This window comes from Chaetodon auriga, chromosome 9, assembly GCF_051107435.1.
Source record: "Chaetodon auriga isolate fChaAug3 chromosome 9, fChaAug3.hap1, whole genome shotgun sequence".
NCBI lineage: Eukaryota > Metazoa > Chordata > Actinopteri > Chaetodontiformes > Chaetodontidae > Chaetodon > Chaetodon auriga.
This window is the reverse complement of record NC_135082.1, coordinates 16296632-16308738: the sequence shown is the minus strand read 5'-3', so window position 1 is coordinate 16308738 and position 12107 is coordinate 16296632. Positions and strand designations below refer to the sequence as shown.

General features: G+C 42.3%; 1 protein-coding gene across 1 annotated transcript; it reads left to right on the top strand.

Moving 5' to 3' along the window:
- Window positions 1–61: 61 nt before the first annotated feature.
- On the top strand, window positions 62–3176 carry LOC143326185 (uncharacterized). Its single transcript, XM_076739717.1, has 5 exons — window positions 62–189; window positions 275–427; window positions 552–651; window positions 1944–2074; window positions 2241–3176. The coding sequence occupies exons 1-5, from the start codon at window positions 136–138 to the stop codon at window positions 2511–2513; spliced, it is 711 nt and encodes a 236-aa protein (XP_076595832.1). The 5' UTR covers window positions 62–135; the 3' UTR covers window positions 2514–3176.
- The last annotated feature ends 8931 nt before the right edge of the window (window positions 3177–12107 follow it).

Genomic DNA, 12107 nt, shown 5'->3' with positions numbered 1-12107 from the left:
ATTCTGACTTTTGATACAGTAGCAGCAGCAAGCTAGTCGCTACCTCACAAGTATCCGACTAAACTATCCGAGCTGCCTGCCGGTGTTGACGTTCCCTCCCCTGCACTCTGCAGACTACTTTTTCTGCCGACTGTCATGGCGAGCAACCTCGTCTCCAAGTTTTTTCGCCCCCATGTGTTCACACAGCTTGTAAGTTGTCGAATACTTTTCTGCCTTGTCCTGTTTTTAGTCCTTTTCCCACATGACGCATGTAACTCTCCCGTCTTCCCTTCAGCGTTGCGTATTTCGCGGGAAGGCGGCGGCTGTGGCGGCGATCAGGCATTTCTCCAGCGATCCGCCAGCGGAGAAAATCAGTCGCTATCCAATTCCCTACAAGAAAGACCTGCCTTATGACATAGTGGAGCTTATGGAGGAAGTTGAGTCAAAGGTAAAAAAAAAAAAAAAAAAAAGAAAGAAAGAAAAAGGCGATGGGAGGCATTTAGCTCTGCTGCACATTAACATTCAGTCACAGTCTGACTTCACTTCCTGATAAACCTCTCGTTTCCTCACAGGGAGGCTTTTTGCCGAACGTCTTCAAAGCCCTGTCTCATCGTCCAGCAGAGTTCAGAGCTTTCTTCGCCTACTACAATGAACTAATGAACAAAGAGACAGGTGTGTGTGTGTGTGTGTGTGTGTGTTTGTTTGTTTTTGTTGTGTGTCCGTATTGGCAGTAAGTGCAAGTGGTTTTGTTCACGGGCGGTGCATCCTGAGAAGAGCGCCTGGACCTGGAAACAGTACAGACATCTAATTCTTGGCATGTTCAAGGGCCCCTGTACCATTCTGGCCCCAATGCATCATTCACACTTTACTTCTCATTCAGCACTCCTGGTCAATGCACACACAACACGTAATCCACCACCTGAATAAGCCAAAATGTTATTTGTCAGTGAGGTTTGCAGACTTTTTTTTTTCCAGGGCTGAGTTTTTCCAGTCTGTTGCGTTTCAGTGACAGCAGGGGCCATGGAAAAACCGCTTTTGGAGTGCAGGTGGTACATGAGGAGGCAGGTGTGACATTGAATCTGTTTCAGCTGATGATCAAACAGTGGCAGGTAGAGCGGCAGACGCTGTGGTAAATAAGGTGTGGTATAAACAGGTAACCATCGGGGAGGGAAGCAGGACAGGCAATCTGTCATTCAGGCCAGCATCAGCAGCGTGGGCTGTTTTCCGAACTCACGCAGACATAAAGGTTTCCAAATTTAGCAACGACTGAGCTAAGTCAGCTGTGCTGTTCAGAGAAAGGGTGAGATCATGTTATCTTAGTGAGCAGGCCATAATACATCTGAAACATCTTTATTTCAGCGGGTTTTAAACTTTATTCCTGCAGTCCTGAACCAGGACTTATCGAGTAAGGAGAAATGTGGCCTCTGAGGCTTTTTAAGTGGTTTGGAATATGGACAGAGCTCCTCATTATCGTGTTTCAGCTTTTCAGAAATGACTGATTAAAAAAAAAGCTCTTAATGAGGAGACGTTAAGAGGCAATGTGGAGCAGGAGGTAGCCCAGAGGAGGCCCACTCCATTTCAGATAATATTTGACTCCTCAAACACAAACTATGTCATACTCAACTGTGCAGCCTGTGTGTGGTTATTGGATAACCACAGTCAGGCGTTTATGTGTGTTTAGTCATATTGAACAGTCATTGCATCCATGAGCAGCTACACTTCTTCTGCTGAACTGAACGATCTGAGCTTCTGCTGATGTGTGATTGTGCAGGTGTTTTTGTGATGTGGCCATGCCCTGAATATCAGGGGCATGTTCCACAAACCAGGCTCACCTGTTTATTTGGATTAACTTTGTTGACTCAAACCTTTCCCAGAACCTACTCAAATCTTGAACATAGACTCGTTGTTGTTGCGTCAATGTGTTTCCAGATTTCAGATGAATTTAATATCTTTTTGTCTCCCAGGCAGATTAACGAAGGCAGATCGTGAGCTGATTGTTGTGGCAACCAGTTCCCACAACAAGTGCCTGTACTGTGTGGTATCCCACAGTGCACTGCACCGCATCTACTCGAAGAAACCCACTCTTTCTGATCAGGTATCGTCTTAAATCAATTGCAACTGCTTCGCTTATTATAATACAAAATTACTGTAGTCACAACATACGGTAAGTGTAGTTAAGGTGTACTAGTCTCATTATGTGACGTGAAAAATGAATTAGTCAATCATTCACATTCATTCTTTCCCTCCCTGCTTTTACGCAGGTCACTGTTAACTATGAGAATGCAGAGCTGGCACCTCGGGAGCGCGCCATGCTGGACTTTGCGATGGCTGTGTGTCGCTGCGACACCATCACAGAGCAGCATTTCCAGGCTTTGGAGGAGGTGGGCTTTGACCGGGAGGATGCCTGGGACATCGCCGCCATTGCTGCTTTCTTTGCCTTGTCCAACCGGCTCGCCCACCTCACCGATATGAGGCCAAACTTAGAATTTTATAATATGGGTCGTGTACCACGGGACAAGAGCAAGGACAAGTGATAAAGCAGCAGTAAGACGATCAGAGGTCAAAGGCCATATGTGACACTGCGGCTAACAGTCTGCTGGTTCTGTTTTGTTTTTTTTTCTCCCTCTCATGTGAACAGTTAGCTTTCGTATTCATGTTGAAATGAGGTGCAATACCGGATCATCAGGTATTGTATTGATTTTGTAAAGGTCACAATGTTTTCTTTGTAATCCTCGTGTGTGCAAACACACAGTATTTGTGAAGAAGAAGCATGAGAGAGATGATCTGAGTTTGTGAGATGTGGCTCTTCCTGTGTGCTTGTTGTCAACCCAGACGTGTTATTGGTGACTTAATCAAAATCATTTGCCACTGTGTCTCACTGTCTACTTATTTGCCTTCACATTTTGAATTTTACGTGCTTATGTTTGTTCATTGAACACTTGCCATATCTTGGGGAAATGTTTTGCAGTCAGTTGTCCATTAGATTAAATGTCATGATCCAATTTTTTCATTGTATTTTAATGTCCATGAACAGGGTTGTTTATTTGTTATTTCCTGGCTCACCAGTTGAAAGTGCTCTGTGTTGCGATGTGTTTCTGTGTGTTACTCACTGTCAATGCTTCTGTTCTAAACTAAAAGACAACCGCTTCTCAAAGGCTTCCCTTGATCTCTGAAATAAAACAATATTTTTTCTTGATAATATGTGATATTTGACATTTATTTTTCTGACTTTACCACTCTGGGGGTATCTGATTTGTAACTAATTACTTGTCAGTGGAGGGACATAATAGCAAGAAATCACATAATCCTGGTGAAGCACTGTGTATCACCACCAGATGGCGCCACACCGACACATTTACACTGCTGGACTACAGATAAAAGATTAATATGATCTTATGCCTGATAGGAGCTGCATACTATTGGCCAGCACAACTTAAAAAAGGGTCTCTTATTCCAACATGATTGGGATCATACATGATGGGTGCAGATCTTGGCTGTAATGATCTAGTTCACTGGAGATGTGATTAATCATAGTTCCTAAATCTGTTCGTAAATTCTGTGCACTACACAACAGTTTATTTTTATGGCAACCTACTTTTTTTCTGTAGAAGCCCCCGTGCTTTCTGTTATCTAAAGTGATTCAAGTCAAACATGACTCCAGGCATCACCAGAAGACTTACTTTGGTATGTGTGTGTGTGTGTGTGTGTGTGTGTGTGTGTGAGTGATGTCAGAGTTATAAACAGCGCCTATGCACGCTGTCTTTTTCGTGGGCATTTGACAGAAAGAAAAACATTTGACTGTGACCAGATTGCAATGTGAATGACTGATTTCAGTCCAAAGAAACACAACGTGTCAGTCACATGATGAGAGACAATCTGAGAGTCATCCAAAGTCTGAAAGTCATCCAAATTGTATATTTACTGAAGTGGCGTGGGACTCTTCACGTACGCACACACTCACATTAATTTCCTCTGACACAGTCTGAGACACTGTTAAATTGTGTGAAAGCGAATCCATTGAACCTAGTAAAAGGTCATTTTCACCCAGGGCTTGTCCTGTTCTGTCCTGTCCTTCTCGCTCTGATTAAGTGTCATATTTCTCAGGATCTGCTCATGTACTATTACAGTTCCTCATTAAGCACCAGCCCCCCTGACCCCCATGTCTCCTATTAGTATAAAAAGGGACAACAGGCTCCAGATGTGGCTAATTTATGGTCTGTGGCTGCCCCTTTCACTCATCATGTAACTCCTCAGGCCAAGAACAGAACAGAATAGACTTGACTGACATCTCCTGTTAGTGGTGACTGATCACATGAAAACAAGGTTAACAGCTTTCAGTTGGAGGCTTTCACCCGTTTCTTACTGCAGTCTGTCAGTGCACTGATGGACAAATCAATAAGATTTTATTCCTGTTGCAAACTGGAAGGGGACTCTGGGGAGGTTTGGTTCTGTGTCTTTACTCTCCTGGGCCACATAAAACAAGTCACATGTCAAATGAGCAGGAGAAAGGCAAGTTAGTTGTGGAGCAAGTGAGAGGAGTGGTGAGGTTGTGGGTCAAGTGGAGAGAAGATTGGTGAACACCACTGCAGTACATCATTATGAAGCTTAGCTTCCATGTGGATGGGTATTACTGTAAATTAAAGAGCATTAGTAACAGGTTTAAGACAGCAGCAAACACAGTGTGGTCCAGGAAACTACAGCCATTTCTGAGGGGATTTTGCATGTAAATCGCAGCATTTCATGGCAACCCAGTTCAGTACAAGTGACCCAAAAATCTGAATATATAAGAATCTCTTCACTACTCAGAGGTTTCACTCACACCACATTAGAGCCATTATCTAGAGTGAATGTGCAGTGTGCAAAATTATGACAAAACCTACTTTAGACTGTCACATGAATGAAAAGGGATCATGAACGAGAGCGATAATGTGCAAAAGAAAGAACTTTCCATCTGAAATGTTGAGCATTTGATAAAAATATGCAATCGTTCCTTCAAAAAAGTTGACAGAATGTAACTTTTTGACCATTGCGACAGAAATTTGACTCTGTTCTTGTAATTCACCATGCACCCTTTAATGTGAATATGCTGTATCTTTGTGTCTGGGCTCAGTCTCCAGGCTTTCTACAGTTTGGACTGGGTCAACCCACACAGCTTGAGGAGAGATAAGAAGGAGGAGTTTTGGGAAGAAGCACTTCTCATCTCTTATGCCTCAGCTGGGTGTATGGGCAAACTTGTCCACTTCAATTTAACACAGCTTTGAGAGTTGTCAGACTTCCATTCTTTCACAGGAGAGGAGTCAGAGTGAGCAGTTAAAATGGGAAAAAGTAATTCAAGGAAAGATGTTGAGGGATAAACCGCCCCCAAAATTGTGTGTTCAGCTTTTTCTCTTTATTTCATGGCGGTTCACACTGTGCTTATGATCTTTGCATTGTCTGTTTTTTCAACTCATTAACTGTAACATCAAATTCAAAGCCAAGATTAAACCTTACGGCAGATCTTCAGCAGTGCATGTATTACTTGGATGTGAGGGCACAAGGTGTGAAACTAAAGATGTGGTGTAAACAGAGATGAGGTATCAGGAAACAAGATAAGAAGCAACTTCTTTCACAGTTTGAATTCCAGACATGTCTGTGCAGTCGGCGTTTGAATAGCGGGCAGAGAGAATAGATTACAGAAATCTTTTACCAGATTAGAAACAGTGCTGCTGCGTGCAAATAAAATCATGTTGTCGTTTTTTTAATACGAAATGTTGATATTCCTCTAGTATCTGAGAAAGCTTTGGTATCTTAAAAGGCAAGATGATGCTAAAAATCAGAAATGCGTAATGTCGTTTATTCCAAAAGGCAACTTTGCGTACCAGGCAGCAGTAAGTCATTGGTCATCAGCACACATCTCTCATCTACATGCATTTCTTGTCAACACATTTGTCCCAGTGAAGTAACCTACTGTGAGAGACGTCCAAAAACTGAAACCAAAACATATTAAAGGACCAGTGTGTAGGAGGTCCATGGGAAGAAAGGGAATATGATATTCCTAATCATGTTTTCATCAGTGTATTATCACTTAAAAATAAGAATCGTGTTTTTGTTAGAATGAGTTCTTTATATCCACAAACACAGTCCTCTTCCAGGGACTCCACCATGCTGCCCCGCTATGTTTCTCCAGACCAAACCACATACAGGTTCCAGAGAAGGCCTTTTACGTTTTTATGTTACCTGAAGGTCACCGTAGATTCCTCTACACGCTCGGACAGGGAGGAGTGAGGGGAGGGGTATTCAGCTGGTCGTAATCCTCAAACTCACCACTAGGTGCCCTAAATCCTACAAACTGGTCCTTTAAGCGGCTACTTTGGCATTCTGCCATCTACTGAAAAACATCAAACCAAAGAAGCAAAAGAGAAGAAAAAACAGAAGCAAAGATTTTTCTCTGAAAAGTGGCACTGAGATGTGCCGTGGCTTGAAGCAATGAGCACACTGAAATGTGTTGTAAGGTATGTCATTCACAACTACATAGCAGACAAAACAGGTGTGCTCAAAGAATTTCATTCATCCATTATTTGACGTAAAAAGTGAGAAGCATACAAATGTGCCACAAGGTATTGCTTATAAACAAAGTAGTCAAGCTGCAAAGTCCAGTTGTCCACTTGTGAAATGGCAAAACAAGTTGAATGAAGAACAACCCCAAGCTCTGTGTAATGTTTGTCTTCTGGCATTTCATAAAGCTTAACATGTATGTCCTGTGTCTTTCAATGCTAAGGACTTTGCTATCATTGAGGAATTTAGAGCAAAGTTGCAGTCAAATTAGTTTTGGGGCTGCTCTTTCATGGATCAGAGGACAGAAACCGAGCAGAGATTGTCTAAATTGTCTGAAGTCTGAGGTAAACAACAGAGTTTACCTCTTCCTTGGATTTATGGAAGTGGATGCTGACCGCACTGTGCAGGCCAGTGAGAGGCTCAACCAGGGACAGGGAGGTGCATCTTCATCATCATCCATTCAGCTGAAATGTGGGACAGTGGGGGAGACAGTGTGCATATATGACACCTATTTATTTAAATCACCATTTGAGCTCAAGTTCATGCCCACAGGATTCGCTGAAAATGTATTTGGGGAAATTAAATCACTGACTTAAATTTAAAAAAGCACATTGAAAATACAGGAAATAATCAAATGTAGTGGCTGTTAAAAACTGATTATATGTGGAATTCTATTTTAGGACGGCTTTTTCCTTTAACTGAGATACTCTATTTACACAGATGGGACGCTCTCGTACTTTGTGACTCATTGAAGAGAATGCAGGAAGACATAAGGGCTGAATTCAAACCTAGTAAGCACATATGGGACATTAGCAAATGGACGGACACATGGATGAGACCATTATCGCCGCTGTTGAGAATGTGCATGAGCATGCATGTGTGCAACTTTGCATATGCACATATTGTTGTGCTAATATGTGTGTTCAGTCCTTTATGTTCTCCAGCAAAGTGTGTGTATGTGTGCGTCTGTGCTGATTCTGTGAGCATTTGCAGCTGAGGTCGTTTGCATTCATTTGGTCTGATGGAGTTCACATGTAGCAGAGCGGCTACTTGTCCCTGGAGTCTAATCCCTACAGACCCCAGATCAGAGATAGAACATGCATGTCGGTCACAGCTGTGACACAGACAGAGCAAGTGGCAAAAAGGCAACAAAGCTTTGAAAAAGAGTGCAACAATTTTTGATGAATATGCATGAAAGAATGAAACATTCTAGGTGCTGGGGACCTCTTAGCACTGACGTACAGTTAAAAAGTTGGTTGCAATGATACTAGATTAAAACTTAAATGATAAATGTTTCTTGGAGTCAGGACTTTTGTCTGGAACTGACACTTTGTTAGTCCTCTCAATACACCAGAATGCAGTGTAGCAAAGAAATATATTTCATGGACCAAGACTGACAGTCTCCAGGCATGCTAGCAGCTCTGTGAGGCTGCACTTAGAATGTTCAAAATGCATGATGATGTTTAGCTTGTATAACGTTTACCCCATTCATTCACCATCTTAGTTTAGCCTCCTAGCATGCTAACATGTGCTCATTAGCACTGAACATGAAGTACGGCTTGTTAGAATTTCTAAAGGCTTGTTTTACAGATTCAAATCACTGTCATCTACAATAGCATGACATTTTCACTGATATCTATGAATACATTTCTAAGTGTATCTGACGAGGCAGATTGAGGAAACATAGGTACAACAGAAAAGTAAATTTGGACATCCTCCGTCTGATCAGGGTGCTGGGAGAACTGCCATAACAGCTGTCAGTGCATCATGATGATAAAAGTGACACTAACTCACACAGAAAGGTGTAGCAGCAGCTTCTGCTTCATACCATCTTTACAACACCGAGGCAAATACTGACACGCTGCATCTCCACATGTCTGAAGCTCTTTTGTGACCCCTCAATCAACCAGTTTGAGAAGTGTTTCAGATTAGACTGTTCCAGACTGATAATCCAAATGCACATTCACTCAGATTACTTCATGCCTGCGGATTATGGGTCATGTGTCATCTCATATTTGCTGCTGAAAGAGGGAGATTCATGCTTTTACCGTTTTTGTTTGTGTCTGCTGTTTAAGGAATATTTTTTTCAAAATGAAAAAGCAGGTCAGTTTGTCAATGCAGCCATCAGAATGGTGACCTGCAGCCTGGCCTCTGAGCTCTTCAGCACACTGGAAGCAATATCTTCAATATCAGGTGCAAGATTGTTTAATCGCTGTGATTTGATTGGTTTTGGCATCATTCCCAGATTAAAGTTCAAAGGCTTGATTATGCTTTGTTTAGGTTTCAGATTATGCTTGAATCTAGGTTACAATACTCTTAATAATTACTTCAGAAGTCTGCTTTCTCTATGGTTGTCCTTGAAACTTGGCAAGATTGCCACTTGGCAGACTCTATTGTACATATTTGCAAATGCTGTGCTCATTTGTTTGTGTGTGCCGTGAATGTGAATATGATTTGACTCATTTAATAGCTATCTCTTCAGGGGGATTTACGCGTCTCACATATAAAACTCATGCTTTGGTTCCAAGCCGCAGACGGAGCCAAGTAAACAGTTATGCAGACCTCTGGCCCACAGAGAGGAGGACGGGCTCTGCTCTGTCAGGAAAAACATGAGGAAAGTGAGAGGAGACAAGACGGATGGTTGACAGGACTCCCTGTTCAGCCATCCCTGCTGCTGCTCTCTCATTTGGCGATGCATCACATTAGCATTCAGGCTGTCCCTTTTCCCACCCACAGAAATGAATCACAGCTTATTATAGTAATGAAAGTGTCACAACAGAATTGATTAAATAATGTCTTAATGAACTCCTGACACAGAATAGCACAGTAAAGATAGGAAATCTAACATAATGAAATAAATAGAGACAGATAAGAGAACAGAGAAAGATGGAAAAGTATCAAACATAAGCGCTAACATCAGCATGCTACATTCACAGTGACAATGCTAACATGATGATGTTCAGCAGGTAAAATGTTCACCATCTTAGTTTAGCATGTTAGCATGCTAGCATTTACTGATTAGCACAAACAAAAACTACAGATGGTGGTGGTAACACTGTTAGTTTGTCAGGTATTTGGTCCGGTATAAGTACTATTTTTGACTTGATGGTAGCAATAGACATATAGAAGTGTTTTCTCATCTGAAGGTTGTAGAAGGATCACAAGTCCTTCACTGGTAGTTTTTTAAGGTTAGGAGATTTATGTTTGTATTTAAAAGAAATCTCCATCCTACATTGACCAAACTAGGTGGGGATGGCTGTGGACTAGAGGCTCAAGGCAGGTGGAGGCAAGCGGCTGGAGCTGGAGATCAGTGCAAGAGAACTCACTGAGCACAAAAACAAGACACAAGAGATCAAGTACTGGTAATTGAAACAAGAGAATCAGAGACTAAATACAAACTTCTACTCGCAGGTAGCGCTAATAAAGCAGCCAACTCTACCGCAAGGCAGCATAAACAATCTGGCAACAAGTCCTCTGCAGTCCAGTCTTTATGCTGTGCTTGATTGTGATGAATCCCACCTGTGTTGGAGCCAGCTCCCAGGCCACCTGGAGAACCACACCCAGCCTCTGCCAACAAAGGAAACACAGGAACAAAGCCCCACACCTCTCCACAGTACACAAGAAAATACCAGAATTTCCCAAATTTCCACAATATTGAGGGAATGGTTGTTTGAGGACATTGAAAGGATGGTTGTTTGTTACAGCAAGGAGACAGACTTTGTTTCTGAAAAGCCTCAGGGCAGCAGATAAGAAACTACTAAAACAAAGAAAAAACTAAACGAAGTCTGGGGAATCCTATATTAAAACACAGATGTTGCTGAAGTGATGATTCTAGTGATGACCAATCAATGGTCTGCAGTTTTTTCTCTCCGTAGTGGATTTTTAACCAAAGCTAATTTGCGATCATGATCATAGAAGGGCCATAGAGCCGCGTCACTGGCTTGGGTAAAAGTAAAGCAAGCAAAGAACAGGAAGTAATCTAACCAAAGCACTGTTTGGAGTGAGATCGCGTTGAAGGTGAGAGACTTTGGACCTGAGGGCCGGACAGGTGGCCGGGCCACTTGGAGGGCAAGGAGGGAAAAGACGATCATCTGGTGCGGCAGCAGGGTCCAGCAGGGTTGTTTCTCAACTTCAACCCCCAGGGATTGTGGGAGAGGTGGATTAATTGGAACTGGAATGAGAAAACGTGAAGAGGGAGCAAGAGAGGAGGTAACGGCTCAGGGGTGATGTACAGCATCTCTGCTGCAGAGCTGATGTGTTTCTATGTATGTTGAGAGGAACAGCATGTGCTGCCAAAGCCCATCAACCAACACCCACAATCCTCCTGCCACCCATGTAAACATACAGCAAGAGCTTCATTTTTCTTTTAAATAATAATGCTGGGCCAGCAGTTCAGCAGGCAGAGCTGGCTACCATATTGGATGGTAATAAGATTGAGCGTCAACCCATAACTTTTTCATGGATTTCATTACTTTCCAGGCCTCTCCTCACGTTGCCCTATAGCTCCCTTGACCTGTTTACGTTTTGGATTTCAAAATAACAGTATTTCACCGACTGTAGGTGCATTACTGTCAATCACAGATTCGATTTTAATTCGTATTCCTGGAAGAAAAGGAAAGCGTCTTTGTTTTGGTTCAGAACTTTTTTGATTCCCTGTGAAGTATACATCAGCTGCACGCTGAGCTCAGCAATCTGACCGTTTGTCACTCTCCAAACATGCAATCTGGTCTCACTCAGGCCCCCGCCGTGCACAGTGTGTGTGAATGTGTTTATGTTGATGGTGTGCAAGCATGTTTGTGGTTATGTGCGACGGGTAGTGGCGGCTTGTAATTCTGCATGTGTGTATGGGAGACATCCAGACACCCAGTCTTCCACTTCAGCTCTATGTCACCAAATCATGAGAGTCTCCTGTTGCTAGCCTGACATGAATCAACAACAATACAAACACAACAGCAACAACAACTCTTGTTTACATGTTGTCATCTCAGATGCCTCCTGACTGTGGAGGTCTGGCTGAATATTTCAAGTACAAGTCTGGCAGCTGAGCTATTCTTCCTCACAGGGGGTTTACTATGTATAGCAGGCAGTGTTGATGAGACTGAGGTACCTACATCTGTTCCAATGGTTTGTTTTCCCCAAGACTGTTATCTAATTTCCATAATGTAAGAAATAATACAAGAGATGTGAGTGTGCGGGGAAGGGCATAAAGTTCCTAAATTCTGGAGACCAGGAGAAACCCCTTCAAGACAAAAAGAAACTATTTGCATTTGTTTACAGCAGCAGATAAATGCCAGCAAAGACTATTTTCCTCCAGGATTTTTCTCCTTTTTGCTGCATCATTTTACCCCGTACCTTCACAAGTCTTCCAGGGCCTTTACCCTTTCAAAGAATGCTTTGTATTTACATATGATGAATTATACATTTATATCACGCATGCCACCATTAAATAGTTGTTTTTCACCAGATATTAAAATATCTTGTAAAATCATATTAAATGAATTCTAATATGGTGATTGGTGCGATGTTTGTTTTACATGATGTGTATTTGAATTTGTACATTATGTTTCAGTCCTGTGTTTGCTGAGCCTGTTCTT

What these genes read in the sequence shown, in the direction of transcription:
- LOC143326185 (XM_076739717.1), top strand. Translation starts at nt 136, where the DNA reads ATGGCGAGCAACCTCGTCTCCAAGTTTTTTCGCCCCCATGTGTTCACA. An exon ending in TGGAGGAAGTTGAGTCAAAG is followed by an intron (nt 428 to 551) that starts GTAAAAAAAAAA and finishes GTTTCCTCACAG; the next exon opens with GGAGGCTTTTTGCCGAACGT. An exon ending in ACTAATGAACAAAGAGACAG is followed by an intron (nt 652 to 1,943) that starts GTGTGTGTGTGT and finishes TTTGTCTCCCAG; the next exon opens with GCAGATTAACGAAGGCAGAT.